At 39.4% G+C, this 19,988-nt stretch overlaps 1 protein-coding gene across 1 annotated transcript in view; it reads left to right on the top strand.

Moving 5' to 3' along the window:
- The window catches only part of cdca7b (cell division cycle associated 7b), a gene marked incomplete at its 5' end in the record, with an annotated part of 80,818 nt that extends 64,944 nt beyond the window's left edge, over window positions 1-15,874 (top strand). Inside the window, 3 exons of the mRNA XM_080787275.1 lie at window positions 11,871-12,020; window positions 13,076-13,212; window positions 15,792-15,874. Coding sequence (XP_080643401.1) covers window positions 11,871-12,020; window positions 13,076-13,212; window positions 15,792-15,813 — 309 coding nt within the window. The 3' untranslated portion in view covers window positions 15,814-15,874. The remainder of the gene's footprint in view (window positions 1-11,870; window positions 12,021-13,075; window positions 13,213-15,791) is intronic.
- Window positions 15,875-19,988: the final 4,114 nt, after the last annotated feature.

Here is a 19,988-nt window from a genome sequence, read left to right as displayed (position 1 = left end):
TGCCTCCCAAAATAATTTGCCTCCCAAAATAATTTGCCTCCCAAAATAATTTACCAAAATAATTTGCCTCCCAAAATAATTTGCCAAAATAATTTGCCTCCCAAAATAATTTGCCTCCCAAAATAATTTGCCTCCCAAAATAATTTGCCAAAATAATTTGCCTGCCAAAATAATTTGACTCCCAAAATAATTTGACTCCCAAAATAATTTGACTCCCAAAATAATTTGCCAAAATAATTTGCCTCCCAAAATAATTTGCCTCCCAAAAAAATTTGCCTCCCAAAATAATTTGCCAAAATAATTTGCCTGCCAAAATAATTTGACTCCCAAAATAATTTGACTCCCAAAATAATTTGCCAAAATAATTTGCCTCCCAAAATAATTTGCCTCCCAAAATAATTTGCCAAAATAATTTGCCTCCCAAAATAATTTGCCAAAATAATTTGCCTCCCAAAATAATTTGCCAAAATAATTTGCCTGCCAAAATAATTTGCCTCCCAAAATAATTTGACTCCCAAAATAATTTGACTCCCAAAATAATTTGCCTCCCAAAATAATTTGCCAAAATAATTTGCCTGCCAAAATAATTTGCCTCCCAAAATAATTTGACTCCCAAAATAATTTGACTCCCAAAAAAATTTGCCAAAATAATTTGCCTCCCAAAATAATTTGCCAAAATAATTTGCCTCCCAAAATAATTTGCCTCCCAAAATAATTTGCCAAAATAATTTGCCTCCCAAAATAATTTGCCAAAATTGAAAAATTGAAGTCGCGTAATTGAAAATTAAAGTCGCGTAATTGAAAATTAAAGTCGCGTAATTGAAAATTAAAAGCTGCGTAATTCAAAATTAAAAGCAGCGTAATTCAAAATGAAAAGCCGCGTAATTCAAAATGAAAAGCCGCGTAATTCAAAATGAAAAGCAGCGTAATTCAAAATGAAAAGCCGCGTAATTCAAAATGAAAAGCCGCGTAATTCAAAATGAAAAGCAGCGTAATTCAAAATGAAAAGCCGCGTAATTCAAAATTAAAAGCCGCGTAATAATTTGCCTCCCAAAATAATTTGCCTCCCAAAATAATTTGCCTCCCAAAATAATTTACCAAAATAATTTGCCTCCCAAAATAATTTGCCAAAATAATTTGCCTCCCAAAATAATTTGCCTGCCAAAATAATTTGCCTCCCAAAATAATTTGACTCCCAAAATAATTTGCCTGCCAAAATAATTTGACTCCCAAAATAATTTGCCTCCCAAAATAATTTGCCAAAATAATTTGCCTCCCAAAATAATTTGCCAAAATAATTTGCCTCCCAAAATAATTTGCCAAAATAATTTGCCTGCCAAAATAATTTGCCTCCCAAAATAATTTGCCTCCCAAAATAATTTGCCAAAATAATTTGCCTCCCAAAATAATTTGACTCCCAAAATAATTTGACTCCCAAAATAATTTGACTCCCAAAAAAATTTGCCAAAATAATTTGCCTCCCAAAATAATTTGCCAAAATAATTTGCCTCCCAAAATAATTTGCCTCCCAAAATAATTTGCCAAAATTGAAGTCGCGTAATTGAAAATTAAAGTCGCGTAATTGAAAATTAAAGTCGCGTAATTGAAAATTAAAAGCCGCGTAATTGAAAATGAAAAGCCGCGTAATTCAAAATGAAAAGCCGCGTAATTCAAAATGAAAAGCCGCGTAATTCAAAATGAAAAGCAGCGTAATTCAAAATGAAAAGCAGCGTAATTCAAAATTAAAAGCTCCCAAAATAATTTGCCTCCCAAAATAATTTGCCTCCCAAAATAATTTGCCAAAATAATTTGCCTGCCAAAATAATTTGCCTCCCAAAATAATTTGCCTCCCAAAATAATTTGCCAAAATAATTTGCCTCCCAAAATAATTTGACTCCCAAAATAATTTGACTCCCAAAATAATTTGCCAAAATAATTTGCCTCCCAAAATAATTTGCCAAAATAATTTGCCTCCCAAAATAATTTGCCAAAATTGAAAAATTGAAGTCGCGTAATTGAAAATTAAAGTCGCGTAATTGAAAATTAAAGTCGCGTAATTGAATATTAAAAGCCGCGTAATTCAAAATTAAAAGCCGCGTAATAATTTGCCTCCCAAAATAATTTGCCTCCCAAAATAATTTGCCTCCCAAAATAATTTACCAAAATAATTTGCCTCCCAAAATAATCTGCCAAAATAATTTGCCTCCCAAAATAATTTGCCTGCCAAAATAATTTGCCTCCCAAAATAATTTGACTCCCAAAATAATTTGCCTGCCAAAATAATTTGACTCCCAAAATAATTTGACTCCCAAAATAATTTGCCAAAATAATTTGCCTCCCAAAATAATTTGCCTCCCAAAATAATTTGCCAAAATAATTTGCCTCCCAAAATAATTTGCCAAAATAATTTGCCTCCCAAAATAATTTGCCAAAATAATTTGCCTCCCAAAATAATTTGACTCCCAAAATAATTTGACTCCCAAAATAATTTGACTCCCAAAAAAATTTGCCAAAATAATTTGCCTCCCAAAATAATTTGCCAAAATAATTTGCCTCCCAAAATAATTTGCCTCCCAAAATAATTTGCCAAAATAATTTGCCTCCCAAAATAATTTGCCAAAATTGAAAAATTGAAGTCGCGTAATTGAAAATTAAAGTCGCGTAATTGAAAATTAAAGTCGCGTAATTGAAAATTAAAAGCCGCGTAATTCAAAATTAAAAGCCGCGTAATTCAAAATGAAAAGCCGCGTAATTCAAAATGAAAAGCCGCGTAATTCAAAATGAAAAGCAGCGTAATTCAAAATGAAAAGCAGCGTAATTCAAAATTAAAAGCTCCCAAAATAATTTGCCTCCCAAAATAATTTGCCTCCCAAAATAATTTGCCTCCCAAAATAATTTGCCAAAATAATTTGCCTGCCAAAATAATTTGCCAAAATAATTTGACTCCCAAAATAATTTGACTCCCAAAATAATTTGCCTCCCAAAATAATTTGCCAAAATAATTTGCCTCCCAAAATAATTTGCCAAAATTGAAAAATTGAAGTCGCGTAATTGAAAATTAAAGTCGCGTAATTGAAAATTAAAAGCCGCGTAATTCAAAATTAAAAGCCGCGTAATAATTTGCCTCCCAAAATAATTTACCAAAATAATTTGCCTCCCAAAATAATTTGCCAAAATAATTTGCCTCCCAAAATAATTTGCCTCCCAAAATAATTTGCCTCCCAAAATAATTTGCCAAAATAATTTGCCTGCCAAAATAATTTGACTCCCAAAATAATTTGCCAAAATAATTTGCCTCCCAAAATAATTTGCCAAAATAATTTGCCTCCCAAAATAATTTGCCAAAATAATTTTCCAAAATAATTTGCCTCCCAAAATAATTTGCCAAAATAATTTGCCTGCCAAAATAATTTGCCTCCCAAAATAATTTGCCTCCCAAAATAATTTGCCAAAATAATTTGCCTCCCAAAATAATTTGCCTCCCAAAATAATTTGACTCCCAAAATAATTTGACTCCCAAAAAAATTTGCCAAAATAATTTGCCTCCCAAAATAATTTGCCTCCCAAAATAATTTGCCAAAATAATTTGACTCCCAAAATAATTTGACTCCCAAAATAATTTGCCTCCCAAAATAATTTGCCAAAATTGAAAAATTTAAAAAATGAAAATTTAAAATTGAAAATCGGAAAATTTAAAAATCGAAAATCGAAAAAGTGAAATGTGAAAATCGTAAATCGAAAAATCGAAAACCGAAAATCGAAAAAGAGAAATGTGAAAATCGGAAAATCGGAAAATTGAAAATCGGAAAATCGAAAATCGAAAAAGTGAAAAGTGAAATGTGAAATGTGAAATGTGAAATGTAAAAATAGAAAAATTGAAAATCGAAAAATTGAAAATCGAAAAATCGAAAATCGAAAAAGTGAAATGCGAAAATCGGAGAATCGAATTGACACTACTTAGCCTGTGGACCCCCATTTGAAAAGATATGCCAGGGACCCCATAAGAGAAGACGTACAAAAGATATGCCAGGGACCCCATAAGAGAAGACGTACACATTTAGACGTCTACATTTAGACGTCTACATTTAGACGTCTGTATACATTTAGACGTCTACATTTAGACGTATACATTTAGACAGTGTCCCCCCGAGTGCCTCCCCGAGTGCCTCCCCAGTGTCCCCCATTTGAAAAGATATGCCAGGGACCCCATAAGAGAAGACGTACACATTTAAAAAAAATAATTTGCCAAAATAATTTGCCTCCCAAAATAATTTGCCAAAATAATTTGCCTCCCAAAATAATTTGCCTCCCAAAATAATTTGCCTCCCAAAATAATTTGCCAAAATAATTTGCCTCCCAAAATAATTTGCCTCCCAAAATAATTTGCCAAAATAATTTGCCTGCCAAAATACTCTGCCTCCCAAAATAATTTGCCTCCCAAAATAATTTGCCTCCCAAAATAATTTGCCAAAATAATTTGCCTCCCAAAATAATTTAACTCCCAAAATAATTTGACTCCCAAAATAATTTGCCTCCCAAAATAATTTGCCAAAATAATTTGCCTCCCAAAATAATTTGCCTCCCAAAATAATTTGACTCCCAAAATAATTTGCCTCCCAAAATAATTTGCCAAAATAATTTGCCTCCCAAAATAATTTGCCTCCCAAAATAATTTGCCAAAATAATTTGCCTCCCAAAATAATTTGCCTCCCAAAATAATTTGCCTCCCAAAATAATTTGCCTCCCAAAATAATTTGCCAAAATAATTTGCCTCCCAAAATAATTTGACTCCCAAAATAATTTGACTCCCAAAATAATTTGCCTCCCAAAATAATTTGACTCCCAAAAAAATTTGCCAAAATAATTTGCCAAAATAATTTGCCTCCCAAAATAATTTGCCAAAATAATTTGCCTCCCAAAATAATTTGCCAAAATTGAAAAATTGAAGTCGCGTAATTGAAAACTAAAGTCGCGTAATTGAAAATTAAAAGCCGCGTAATTCAAAATTAAAAGCCGCGTAATTCAAAATGAAAAGCCGCGTAATTCAAAATGAAAAGCCGCGTAATTCAAAATGAAAAGCAGCGTAATTCAAAATTAAAAGCAGCGTAATTCAAAATTAAAAGCTCCCAAAATAATTTGCCTCCCAAAATAATTTGCCTCCCAAAATAATTTGCCAAAATAATTTGCCTGCCAAAATAATTTGCCTCCCAAAATAATTTGCCTCCCAAAATAATTTGCCTCCCAAAATAATTTGCCAAAGTAATTTGCCTCCCAAAATAATTTGCCAAAATTGAAAAATTGAAGTCGCGTAATTGAAAATTAAAGTCGCGTAATTCAAAATTAAAAGCCGCGTAATTCAAAATGAAAAGCCGCGTAATTCAAAATGAAAAGCCGCGTAATTCAAAATGAAAAGCAGCGTAATTCAAAATTAAAAGCTCCCAAAATAATTTGACTCCCAAAATAATTTGACTCCCAAAATAATAATTTTCCCCAGTGTCCCCCATTTGAAAAGATATGCCATAAGAGAAGACGTACACATTTAAAAAAAATAATTTGCCAAAATAATTTGCCAAAATAATTTGCCAAAATAATTTGCCTCCCAAAATAATTTGCCAAAATAATTTGCCTCCCAAAATAATTTGCCAAAATAATTTGCCTCCCAAAATAATTTGCCAAAATAATTTGCCTCCCAAAATAATTTGCCTCCCAAAATAATTTGCCTCCCAAAATAATTTGCCAAAATAATTTGCCTCCCAAAATAATTTGCCTCCCAAAATAATTTGCCAAAATAATTTGCCTCCCAAAATAATTTGACTCCCAAAATAATTTGCCTCCCAAAATAATTTGCCAAAATAATTTGCCTCCCAAAATAATTTGCCAAAATTGAAAAATTGAAGTCGCGTAATTGAAAATTAAAAGCAGCGTAATTCAAAATGAAAAGCCGCGTAATTCAAAATGAAAAGCTGCGTAATTCAAAATGAAAAGCAGCGTAATTCAAAATTAAAAGCTCCCAAAATAATTTGCCTCCCAAAATAATTTGCCTCCCAAAATAATTTGCCAAAATAATTTGACTCCCAAAATAATTTGACTCCCAAAATAATTTGACTCCCAAAATAATTTGCCTCCCAAAATAATTTGCCAAAATAATTTGCCTCCCAAAATAATTTGCCAAAATTGAAAAATTGAAGTCGCGTAATTGAAAATGAAAGTCGCGTAATTGAAAATTAAAGTCGCGTAATTGAAAATTAAAGTCGCGTAATTGAAAATTAAAAGCCGCGTAATAATTTGCCTCCCAAAATAATTTGCCTCCCAAAATAATTTACCAAAATAATTTGCCTCCCAAAATAATTTGCCAAAATAATTTGCCTCCCAAAATAATTTGCCTCCCAAAATAATTTGCCTCCCAAAATAATTTGCCAAAATAATTTGCCTGCCAAAATAATTTGACTCCCAAAATAATTTGCCAAAATAATTTGCCTCCCAAAATAATTTGCCTCCCAAAATAATTTGCCAAAATAATTTGCCTCCCAAAATAATTTGCCAAAATAATTTGCCTCCCAAAATAATTTGCCTCCCAAAATAATTTGCCAAAATAATTTGCCTCCCAAAATAATTTGCCAAAATAATTTGCCTCCCAAAATAATTTGCCAAAATAATTTGCCTCCCAAAATAATTTGCCAAAATAATTTGCCTCCCAAAATAATTTGCCTCCCAAAATAATTTGCCAAAATAATTTGCCTCCCAAAATAATTTGCCTCCCAAAATAATTTGCCAAAATAATTTGCCTCCCAAAATAATTTGACTCCCAAAATAATTTGCCTCCCAAAATAATTTGCCAAAATAATTTGCCTCCCAAAATAATTTGCCAAAATTGAAAAATTGAAGTCGCGTAATTGAAAATTAAAAGCAGCGTAATTCAAAATGAAAAGCTGCGTAATTCAAAATGAAAAGCAGCGTAATTCAAAATTAAAAGCTCCCAAAATAATTTGCCTCCCAAAATAATTTGCCTCCCAAAATAATTTGCCAAAATAATTTGACTCCCAAAATAATTTGACTCCCAAAATAATTTGCCTCCCAAAATAATTTGCCAAAATAATTTGCCTCCCAAAATAATTTGCCAAAATTGAAAAATTGAAGTCGCGTAATTGAAAATGAAAGTCGCGTAATTGAAAATTAAAGTCGCGTAATTGAAAATTAAAGTCGCGTAATTGAAAATTAAAAGCCGCGTAATTCAAAATTAAAAGCCGCGTAATAATTTGCCTCCCAAAATAATTTGCCTCCCAAAATAATTTACCAAAATAATTTGCCTCCCAAAATAATTTGCCAAAATAATTTGCCTCCCAAAATAATTTGCCTCCCAAAATAATTTGCCTCCCAAAATAATTTGCCAAAATAATTTGCCTGCCAAAATAATTTGACTCCCAAAATAATTTGCCAAAATAATTTGCCTCCCAAAATAATTTGCCTCCCAAAATAATTTGCCAAAATAATTTGCCTCCCAAAATAATTTGCCAAAATAATTTTCCTGCCAAAATAATTTGCCTCCCAAAATAATTTGCCTCCCAAAATAATTTGCCAAAATAATTTGCCTCCCAAAATAATTTGCCTCCCAAAATAATTTGACTCCCAAAAAAATTTGCCAAAATAATTTGCCTCCCAAAATAATTTGCCTCCGAAAATAATTTGCCAAAATAATTTGACTCCCAAAATAATTTGACTCCCAAAATAATTTGCCTCCCAAAATAATTTGCCAAAATTGAAAAATTGAAAAAATGAAAATTGAAAATTGAAAATCGGAAAATTTAAAAATCGAAAATCGAAAAAGTGAAATGTGAAAATCGTAAATCGAAAAATCGAAAACCGAAAATCGAAAAAGAGAAATGTGAAAATCGGAAAATTGAAAATCGGAAAATCGAAAATCAAAAAAGTGAAAAGTGAAATGTGAAATTTGAAATGTGAAATGTGAAATGTAAAAATAGAAAAATTGAAAATCGAAAAATTGAAAATCGAAAAATCGAAAATCGAAAAAGTGAAATGCGAAAATCGGAAAATCGAATCGAATTGACACTACTTAGCCTGTGGACCCCCATTTGAAAAGATATGCCAGGGACCCCATAAGAGAAGACGTACAAAAGATATGCCAGGGACCCCATAAGAGAAGACGTACACATTTAGACGTCTACATTTAGACGTCTACATTTAGACGTCTGTATACATTTAGACGTCTACATTTAGACGTATACATTTAGACAGTGTCCCCCCGAGTGCCTCCCCGAGTGCCTCCCCAGTGTCCCCCATTTGAAAAGATATGCCAGGGACCCCATAAGAGAAGACGTACACATTTAAAAAAAAAAAATTGCCAAAATAATTTGCCTCCCAAAATAATTTGCCAAAATAATTTGCCTCCCAAAATAATTTGCCTCCCAAAATAATTTGCCAAAATAATTTGCCTCCCAAAATAATTTGCCTCCCAAAATAATTTGCCTCCCAAAATAATTTGCCAAAATAATTTGCCTGCCAAAATAATTTGCCAAAATAATTTGCCTCCCAAAATAATTTGCCAAAATAATTTGCCTCCCAAAATAATTTGCCTCCCAAAATAATTTGCCTCCCAAAATAATTTGCCTCCCAAAATAATTTGCCAAAATAATTTGCCTGCCAAAATAATTTGCCTCCCAAAATAATTTGCCTCCCAAAATAATTTGCCAAAATAATTTGCCTCCCAAAATAATTTGACTCCCAAAATAATTTGACTCCCAAAAAAATTTGCCAAAATAATTTGCCTCCCAAAATAATTTGCCAAAATTGAAAAATTGAAGTCGCGTAATTGAAAATTAAAGTCGCGTAATTGAAAATTAAAGTCGCGTAATTGAAAATTAAAAGCCGCGTAATTCAAAATGAAAAGCCGCGTAATTCAAAATGAAAAGCCGCGTAATTCAAAATGAAAAGCCGCGTAATTCAAAATGAAAAGCAGCGTAATTCAAAATGAAAAGCAGCGTAATTCAAAATTAAAAGCTCCCAAAATAATTTGCCTCCCAAAATAATTTGCCTCCCAAAATAATTTGCCTCCCAAAATAATTTGCCAAAATAATTTGCCTGCCAAAATAATTTGCCTCCCAAAATAATTTGACTCCCAAAATAATTTGACTCCCAAAATAATTTGCCAAAATAATTTGCCAAAATAATTTGCCTCCCAAAATAATTTGCCAAAATTGAAAAATTGATGTCGCGTAATTGAAAATTAAAGTCGCGTAATTGAAAATTAAAGTCGCGTAATTGAAAATTAAAAGCCGCGTAATTCAAAATTAAAAGCCGCGTAATTCAAAATGAAAAGCCGCGTAATTCAAAATGAAAAGCCGCGTAATTCAAAATGAAAAGCAGCGTAATTCAAAATGAAAAGCAGCGTAATTCAAAATTAAAAGCTCCCAAAATAATTTGCCTCCCAAAATAATTTGCCTCCCAAAATAATTTGCCAAAATAATTTGACTCCCAAAATAATTTGACTCCCAAAATAATTTGACTCCCAAAATAATTTGCCAAAATAATTTGCCTCCCAAAATAATTTGCCAAAATAATTTGCCTCCCAAAATAATTTGCCAAAATTGAAAAATTGAAGTCGCGTAATTGAAAATGAAAGTCGCGTAATTGAAAATTAAAGTCGCGTAATTGAAAATTAAAAGCCGCGTAATTCAAAATTAAAAGCTGCGTAATAATTTGCCTCCCAAAATAATTTGCCTCCCAAAATAATTTACCAAAATAATTTGCCTCCCAAAATAATTTGCCTCCCAAAATAATTTGCCTCCCAAAATAATTTGCCTCCCAAAATAATTTGCCAAAATAATTTGCCTCCCAAAATAATTTGCCAAAATAATTTGCCTGCCAAAATAATTTGACTCCCAAAATAATTTGACTCCCAAAATAATTTGCCAAAATAATTTGCCTCCCAAAATAATTTGCCTCCCAAAATAATTTGCCAAAATAATTTGCCTCCCAAAATAATTTGCCTCCCAAAATAATTTGCCTCCCAAAATAATTTGCCAAAATAATTTGCCTCCCAAAATAATTTGACTCCCAAAATAATTTGCCTCCCAAAATAATTTGACTCCCAAAATAATTTGCCAAAATAATTTGCCTCCCAAAATAATTTGCCTCCCAAAATAATTTGCCAAAATAATTTGACTCCCAAAATAATTTGACTCCCAAAATAATTTGCCTCCCAAAATAATTTGCCAAAATAATTTGCCTCCCAAAATAATTTGCCAAAATTGAAAATTGAAAAATTGAAAAAGTGAAAATAAAGTGTCCCCCATATATGGGGACTAGGTTGGTCTCCCCTTGTCCCCCATATATGGGGACCAGGTTGGTCTCCCCTTGTCCCCCATATATGGGGACTAGGTTGGTCTCCCCTTGTCCCCCATATATGGGGACTAGGTTGGTCTCCCCTTGTCCCCCATATATGGGGACTAGGTTGGTGGAGGGTGTGTAGAGCCCAGGGTCACATTAGATGATTGACACAGGGGTGCAACGGTTCAGTTAGACCACGGTTCGGTTCGAACCTCCGTATGGGGGCCACGGTTTCGGTACAGTAAAAAAAATGACCCCCTTGTGAAGTGACCCCCAGGAACGCGCCCTTCTGTACCCTCTACTGTACTGTACTGTACTGTACTATAGTGTCACTGTACTGGCACACACGAAATCATCATATATACAGTTAATAATGTGCGTGTGTGTGTTAGGTTGTGCACAGGTGGTGAAAAACAACCATGCTGTTTTCATGCTCATACCCAGCCAGCCAGCCAGGCAGTGGAGTGGCTTGCACCACTCAAAAAAGTTTATTTATAGCATTTTCTTTTCTTCTCTTTTTTTAGCATATATTATTTTATTAGGCATTTCTGCCTTTTCATTATTTTAAAGGGGGAAAAAAAACCGTATATTGCTATTTTAATGTGCCTCATCATTATTTTCAAGGGGAAATAAATGCACCTATGCGCTCACACGGGGCATTAAGCACATGCAGGAAAGAGGAGAGGAGAGTGCCTCCTGGGAGGGGAGTCATTCACAGTGAGTCGTGTCTCAGAAAAATAGCCTACAAAAGTTTACAATAAGTCTACATGAGGATTTAAGGATATTATGCTTATATTTTAGAAGAAGGGCTTCTATCTACAGTCATGGATTGGACATGGGAGTATTTTGTTGGTACTTTTCTGACGGAATGAATGTCCTGCTGCGGGTTGTTTTTGCTCTCACTCTCCCTCTTAATTAGCACTCAAACAGCGAGTGCAGATGCAGAATCAGATCTGAACAAACTTACAACGACCGTGCTTAGAAGCCTGTTGGCGCGAGGTTACTCCGCTGTGTGTGTCTCTGTGTATGACGATCAATAATTATTCCAAGAACGACGTTTAAAGACGAGTGCTGGATTCTCCTCATCATGCCGTCTCTGTGTGTGTGTGTGTGTGTGTGTGTGTGTGTGTGTGTGTGTGTGTGTGCCGACAGAGTGCTACACTTCTGTGACCGAAAGAGTGCTAGACTTCTTAGTAGGACGGTGTGTGACCGATAGAGTGCTAGACTTCTAAGTAGGCCAGTGTGTGACCGAGAAATACATTCTTCGCAGCTGTAATAAATGAATTAATGCAAACCGAAATAGCGCGGTTCATTAGAGCGCATTGAACCGTGTATGTGGAACCGAACGGTTCGGTTTTCGGTTGAAAACCGTTGCACCCCTAATTGACACAGGGGTGAAAAATGGGTTACAAAATCGTGGGATAAAAAATATATTTAAAAAAAGAAAAGCGGGTTACGCGTTTTATGGGAAGCTGAATGCAGCCTTTTTTAACCTGTGTGTGTGTGTGTGTGTGTGTGTGTTTCAGGGCAGCTCGTGCCACCAGTGCAGACAGAAGACTCTGGACACCAAGACGGTGTGTCGCAGCGGGTTCTGCTCGGGGGGCAAAGGTCAGTTCTGTGGGCCGTGCCTGAAGAACCGCTACGGAGAGGACGTGGGCACCGTGCTGCTGGACGCGGTCAGTGGAGAAACGCACGCACGCACACACGCACGCACGCACACACGCACACACGCACACACTCGGACACACACGCACACGACACAGGCCATCTGAGCGCCGCTGTCTGTAAAGCCTAATCATACAGTATTGTGTCTCACCGTAAATGTCAGATTTTTACAAAAAAATAACCGTATTGCGTTGACACCAAGGGCTGCACAGTGAACACATAAATAAAAGATCGTGATCTAGATTCATCTATATGAGATCTCATTACTCAATTTTTTGCATGAATGGTGCAGCCATTGCCCCATTGCCCCACCTGCCCCCTGGCAGGGAAACGTTGGGTTGCCCCACCTGCCCCCTGGGGGCAGGGAAACGTTGGGTTGCCCCACCTGCCCCCTGGCAGGGAAATGTTGGGTTGCCCCACCTGCCCCCTGGCAGGGAAATGTTGGGTTGCCCCACCTGCCCCCTGGGGGTAGGGAAACGTTGGGTTGCCCCACCTGCCCCCTGGGGGCAGGGAAACGTTGGGTTGCCCCACCTGCCCCCTTGGCAGGGAAACGTTGGGTTGCCCCACCTGCCCCCTGGCAGGGAAACGTTGGGTTGCCCCACCTGCCCCCTGGCAGGGAAACGTTGGGTTGCCCCACCTGCCCCCTGGCAGGGAAACGTTGGGTTGCCCCACCTGCCCCCTGGGGGCAGGGAAATGTTGGGTTGCCCCACCTGCTCCCTGGCAGGGAAATGTTGGGTTGCCCCACCTGCCCCCTGGGGGCAGGGAAACGTTGGGTTGCCCCACCTGCCCCCTGGGGGCAGGGAAACGTTTAGCGACTAGCACTTTGACAGCTCATCCATCGTAGCTTGTTTACAAGTGAAACGGACTTTCTGTTCAGAAACGGCCTCAACAAAATGAGAGTGGTGATCTCATCTCTCTCTCTCTCTCTCTCTCTCTCTGTGTAGGAGTGGGCGTGTCCTATCTGATCATGTTGTGTTGATGTCTCTCTCTCTCTCTCTCTCTGTAGGAGTGGGCGTGTCCTATCTGATCATGTTGTGTTGATGTCTCTCTCTCTCTCTCTCTGTAGGAGTGGGCGTGTCCTATCTGCCGCAACGTTTGTAACTGCAGCCTGTGTCGTAAGAAGGAGGGCCGCTGTGCCACGGGCATCCTGGTGGGCCTGGCGCGCTTCAACGGCCACGACAACGTGCACGAGTATCTGGAGAGGTACGTAGCGCACGTGGCCCCCGAGCCCATGTGTGTGTGTGTGTGTTAACCCACACGGGAAAACCCCTTTTGGTGTTAGCATTATATGCTATGCTTTAGCTGTTGAAAAAACAGCAGATCTAGAAGCTCGAAAAATCGAAGAACGACTGACATTAGAAACATAGCTTTTTTTTCCAGAAAACTGTCAGGATGTAGAAGACATTTTTTAGAATCTGATCTCAGGTCAGAATGGAAAACTGTCAGGATGTAGAAGACATTTTTTAGAATCTGATCTCAGGTCAGAATGGAAAACTGTCAGGATGTAGAAGACGTTTTTTTTAGAATCTGATCTCAGGTCAGAATGGAAAACTGTCAGGATGTAGAAGACGTTTTTTTTAGAATCTGATCTCAGGTCAGAATGGAAAACTGTCAGGATGTAGAAGACGTTTTTAGAATCTGATCTCAGGTCAGAATGGAAAACTGTCAGGATGTAGAAGACGTTTTTTTTAGAATCTGATCTCTTGTCAGAATGGAAAACTGTCAGGATGTAGAAGACGTTTTTAGAATCTGATCTCAGGTCAGAATGGAAAACTGTCAGGATGTAGAAGACGTTTTTAGAATCTGATCTCAGGTCAGAATGGAAAACTGTCAGGATGTAGAAGACGTTTTTAGAATCTGATCTCAGGTCAGAATGGAAAACTGTCAGGATGTAGAAGACGTTTTTAGAATCTGATCTCAGGTCAGAATGGAAAACTGTCAGGATGTAGAAGACGTTTTTAGAATCTGATCTCAGGTCAGAATGGAAAACTGTCAGGATGTAGAAGACGTTTTTAGAATCTGATCTCAGGTCAGAATGGGTTAAGGGCCTTGCAATAGCGATAAAACGCGCCTATAGTTAATTTTTCAATGAGACCTGCGTTTTTTGCGCGGAGGAGAAGTCGCGGTGTGACGACAACGCAAGCGTATTTACGTGAGCGGATTTTTTGTTAAATTGACGCACACACACTGCTCTCTCTCTCTCTCTCTCTCTGTCGCTCCAATTATTTAATATTCTACCACAGGTCGTTTCGATGAAGCAATCTGATAGGTTGAAACAGCCTTCTAGCCGGTGGGTTAAATAAACCAGCACCGTTCACCACCTATAATCAAAACAAAGAATTCAGCCGCTCTGTTCTCCCAGAGCGCTATAGCAGACTGGGTGGCTAGGCTATAGCTAGTTTCTTGGGACATTTGTGGTCGTATAGTGACTACATCTGTCATTAAATTAAAAAAAATATATTCTTTCAGCGATTTTCTTAGTTTTAAGGGTAACTGTGGTAGAATTGCAATATATTACACTCGAGGGTGTGGTTTAACGTGATTATTGCCACCTCAGCGAGGCCTGCGGAACTCGACTTCGTCTCGTTCCTGACCGCATCCCTGTCGTGGCAATAATCACGTTAACCCACACCCTCTCGTGTAATATTGCTTATGAATCTCATGTTGCGCAGCTGCCTCTAGATTGCCTATGCCATAGAAAGCATGGGTGGACCCTCGGCTACCATATCAGTGGTTCTCAACCCTCGGCTACTATACCAGTAAGACGCGCAAACGCGGGAAGCGAACGCAGCTGAGACCCTGCAGATCATGTCTGTCTGTCTGTCTGTCTGTCCCGCTGTTACTGTATATGTATATGTGTATGTACACTTAAAGGTAAAGCTACTATGAAAGCAGTGCTTTGTGAGGATAATAGACCAGGAAACTGAGATTAATAATAATAATAATAATAATAATGCATTTTCAGTTTTAAATGCATTTACGGTTTTGCCGTTTGCCTGGGACGTCCTCCTGACCTATGGGACGTCCTCCTGACCTATGGGACGTCCTCCTGACCTATGGGACGTCCTCCTGACCTATGGGACGTCCTCCTGACCTATGGGACGTCCTCCTGACCGCGGTGCCCCGTGTGTTGAAACACAGTCCGGCCCCTCGACTTCTACCAATTTCTTAAATTTTTGGCCCACTGTGTATTTTGAGTTTGTGACATCCCTGGTTTATACAAATGAAAAGGCTGGGTTTATACATCACAGAGGACTGGTTAACAGCAGGTTGGAGCAGGAATAGGGAAGGAGAGAGAGTGTAAAGGGCTACACACACACCGTCTGTGAACGCCGCGCGTCAAAACAGCCGCCTCCGTTATTTTCAATGAACCTATAATCGCACACCGGCGGCGTCCGACGCGCGTTCACGTCCTCGCCTGACGCTCCGATACGCCACCGTTCTATTTTCCAGGCGTTGCCGCGTCGCTGGGCTTCAGTCGGCTCAAATTGTCTCGCAGCCTCATTTCACTGCGTTCCACCGACATGACTTGTAGCCCGCCGCTTGGTCGCTGCCGGCGTGAACGAACGTACCTCGGACCACTTCGACCCCACCTAACCAGATGGATGACCGTAACGTTGCACTACGACATTAAAAAAAAACCCCGTAAAGAATGCATGAAGACCCACCGATCGTAACACAGTTGAGCGAAATGTTCTGCTTCCCTGATGGTGCTGCTGTCGTGTTGAAATAAACTAATGCCGGTCGCCGGGTGTCGTCGTTGTTGTTCTTCTAATTTACAGGATTCAGAAGGAGCTGTCGTAGGACACCAGACAGGACGCCGAGGCAGCGCCACAGAGCAGAGTGTTTGTTTCGCTGTACCAGAAGGACACTCTCACGTGCATTATAGACCCATGTTATCCGTAGTTGCGTTGCCCCCCCAGTGTCGTGCCTTGAAAATAGCTGATCCACGAGCATTTATTCACCAAAGGCCTTCGGTGTCTGTGTCTCTGAAGAAAACCAACCACAAAGTCGTTGTTGTGACTGTGAAGAGAGCTCCACCGTCTTTGAAGAGGCCCATCGATGCATCGAAAAGGGACAAAACCACGTTTTAATCTGAGAATCGGATGCTCTCGGTTTGCCGTCTCTCGTCTAATGTCTTAACGACCTACCGAGATCTCAGTAGGCTGCGTTCTGACCGCGTGTTGTCAAACTGACCACGTGGTCGGTTAAAGGACCACTTCACCACTTTTCAACCTATCTTCATTTAACAGGTCCTCCTCACTAATAATCATGAAAAAATGGTGCAATTTATTTCTACTCGGTCTGTGTCTCATAGGAGGGCTGTGGGCAGTTCAGAAACCGTCTTCCAGTGACATCATCGATGGGGAATACAAGCTATTAGAAACTGCAGGCTTTCTAGTCCTGAGAAGTTGCAATGCGAAAATGGAAACCATATCGTTCTCACGATAATGAAAATCGAAATATATTTTTGTAAAGAAATCTTGTTTAAAAAATAAATCTGCCTAATGACGATGTCACTGGAGGACAGTTTCTGAACTGCCCACAGCCCTCCTATATGAGACACAGACTGAGTAGAAAAACATCGTGCCATTTTATCCATGATCATTAGTGAGGACCTATTATATGAAGATAGGTTGAAAAGTGGTGAAGTGGTCCTTTAACCCATTCTGAACGGGAACCCATTTTGGTATTAGCATCATGTTATGCTTTAGCTATTGAAAAATAGCAGATCTACAAGCTCGTAGCGCGCCACCGAGTGGCGCGCTACGAGCTTGTAGGTCTGCTATTTTTGAAAAAAAATCAAAGAACGACTGACATTTTTAGAATCTGATCTCAGGTCAGAATGGGTTATAATCAGACCAGTGTGTGTCCAGTGGAAACCTCGTATGAATCTGATCTCAGGTCAGAATGGGTTAAGACTCATTGTGGGGACCTTTACTTATAGTGAATTTCTCCAAAACGTCACACTGTATGACGTCTCGCGCCGCGGTACAAAGTCAGTAGACTGCTGCTGAGAGCATGCGATGCTCTGGTTTAAAACGTGATTTGTTGTGAGAGCAGCCGGTTGTTGTTGCGTGTTTAAAGCCAAGGAGAACTTATACGACGCTTTCATCAAAACGCTCCCTCTGGAGTCTGGACAGGATGCCGAGCTCACGACGCACCGTGTGAGCGTCTAGAAGGTCTGCTCTTTTCGCCGTGCGACGCTGGCACACCGCTACCTGATATATATATATATATACAACGAGGTTTCACTCTACCTACCTGACTGACTGATGTATAGTACTTTACCACTTGTTTTAAATGCAAGTGTTTTTAGGCCCAAAAACCACACCGGCTGCAACTCCTTTGGCAACGAGACGAACCACAACAGCTGCAACTCCTTGCAACATGCAAATTAGGAATAATGGTTTCAAGGAGTTGCCCGTTGCGAGGAGTTGCCCGTTGCGAGGAGTTGCCCGTTGCGAGGAGTTGCACGGCAACCCTCTGGTGTGGTCGGGGCTTTAGACTTGTCATTCTTCTTGTTTTAAATGCACAACTTTTAGCATTTTAGGCCCAAACCACACCCAATGCAATTCCTTGCCAACATGCCAATTGGGAATAATGGTTGCAACTTGAAAGTAGTTGCGAGGAGTTGCATGTTGCGAGGAGTTGCCCGTTGCGAGGAGTTGCACGGCAACCCCGTGGTGTGGTCGGGGCTTTAGACTTTACCCCGTGGTGTGGTCCAGGCTTTAGACTTTACCCTGTGGTGTGGTCGGGGCTTTAGACTTTACCCCGTGGTGTGGTCCAGGCTTTAGACTTTACCCTGTGGTGTGGTCGGGGCTTTAGACTTTACCCCGTGGTGTGGTCGGGGCTTTAGACTTTACCCCGTGGTGTGGTCGGGGCTTTAGACTTTACCCCGTGGTGTGGTCGGGGCTTTAGACTTTACCCTGTGGTGTGGTCGGGGCTTTAGACTTTACCCTGTGGTGTGGTCGGGGCTTTAGACTTTACCCTGTGGTGTGGTCGGGGCTTTAGACTTTACCCTGTGGTGTGGTCGGGGCTTTAGACTTTACCCTGTGGTGTGGTCGGGTCCTTTAGACTTTACCCTGTGGTGTGGTCCAGGCTTTAGACTTTACCCTGTGGTGTGGGCGGGGCTTTAGACTTTACCCTGTGGTGTGGTCGGGGCTTTAGACTTTACCCTGTGGTGTGGTCGGGGCTTTAGACTTTACCCTGTGGTGTGGTCGGGGCTTTAGACTTTACCCTGTGGTGTGGTCGGGGCTTTAGACTTTACCCCGTGGTGTGGTCGGGGCTTTAGACTTTACCCTGTGGTGTGGTCGGGGCTTTAGACTTTACCCTGTGGTGTGGTCGGGGCTTTAGACTTTACCCTGTGGTGTGGTCGGGGCTTTAGACTTAGTCATTGTTCTTGTTTTAAATGCACAACTTTAACGTTTTAGAGCCGTCTTTCTTCTCCTAACTAGAGGAGCAAAGGGCAATCTTTTTTTTTGTTTTTGTTTTGTTTTTGTTATAGTTTCTTATGTTAGCCAATGTGATTGGCTGTGTGACGGACGTTGGGCTGTGTGACGGACGTTGGGCTGTGTGACGGACGTTGGGCTGTGTGACGGACGTTGGGCTGTGTGACGGACGTTGGGCTGTGTGACGGACGTTGGGCTGTGTGACGGACGTTGGGCTGTGTGACGGACGTTGACACCGATACTGTAACTTGTTGGCCTCATTAGCATATTGCCTTTTAAGTCTTTTCTTTTTTCTTTTTTGTCAAATTGACATGTCTGCCTCATTTGCCTATTGTGTCCCCCAGGCCCCAGCCTATCGGAATGCTTGTTAACGTTCCCAAAAAAAATCATTATCTGTTGGAGGGTAATGTCTTCAAGAACAAGCGTATCCTGATGGAACACATTTAGTTCATAAGCTGAAAACCGACGAGTCTGAAGGCCTTGAGGAAAACCTCAAAGGGCCACTTTCACACCTTCTGCAACCAGATCTTATTTTAATGATGTTTTGGAAGACAAGAAACCCTTTCCTGGGGGTTTGTTATGTGTGTAATACATGTGTGTGTGTTTTTTTTTTTTTAGATATTTTAGTATTTCAAAGTGCCAGTGATGTCCTCATGGACACCGGTCTCACTTCCTTCCTGGACTACATGTTGTCTCAGTAAGACGGCCCCCCTCCCCCCTCTCCACAAGGTGGGGTGAGTGCAGCAAAGCATCATGGTCATTGTAGTCTGGACTACATGTTGTCTCAGTAAGACGGCCCCCCTCCCCCCTCTCCACAAGGTGGGGTGAGTGCAGCAAAGCATCATGGTCATTGTAGTCTGGACTACATGTTGTCTCAGTAAGACAGCCCCCTTCCCCCCTTCTCCACAAGGTGGGGTGAGTGCAGCAAAGCATCATGGTCATTGTAGTCTGGACTACATGTTGTCTCAGTAAGACGGCCCCCCTCCCCCCTCTCCACAAGGTGGGGTGAGTGCAGCAAAGCATCATGGTCATTGTAGTCTGGACTACATGTTGTCTCAGTAAGACAGCCCCCTGTTGTAAATCGACTCTCCTGACTACCTGTATATAAACAGGACAAGTGCATCATTGTAGTAATCCAGCAGTGAGACACTGAATACTAAAATATCTAAAAATTACAAATTGTCCACATAAAGCCAGGAAAGTGTTTCTTGTCTCCCAAACATCATTAAAATCTGAAGATCTGGTTTATTGAAAGGAATTTAATTTAAGAATTTAAGAATTTGACTTGGGGCAATAATGCTATGAGGCTAATAATATGAGAATGGTGAATTGTTTCATTCTGGTTTTATAGGACGAGTTCCAACACGTTGCAACATGTCTTCATAGAAGTATTGGTCCTCACTATAATGTTCACGGTAATATTAACAAAACAAATAATTGTATTCATAATAATTTTAATTTGTCTCATAGGAGGGGGGGGGGGGGGGGGCTGTGGGCAGTTCAGAAACCCTGTCTACCAGTCATCGT

Source organism: Protomyctophum bolini (assembly GCF_963924005.1).
Source record: "Protomyctophum bolini genome assembly, chromosome: 17".
NCBI classification, from domain to species: domain Eukaryota; kingdom Metazoa; phylum Chordata; class Actinopteri; order Myctophiformes; family Myctophidae; genus Protomyctophum; species Protomyctophum bolini.
Note: the sequence above shows the minus strand (reverse complement) of the source record. Positions and strands in the feature narration are given on the sequence as shown.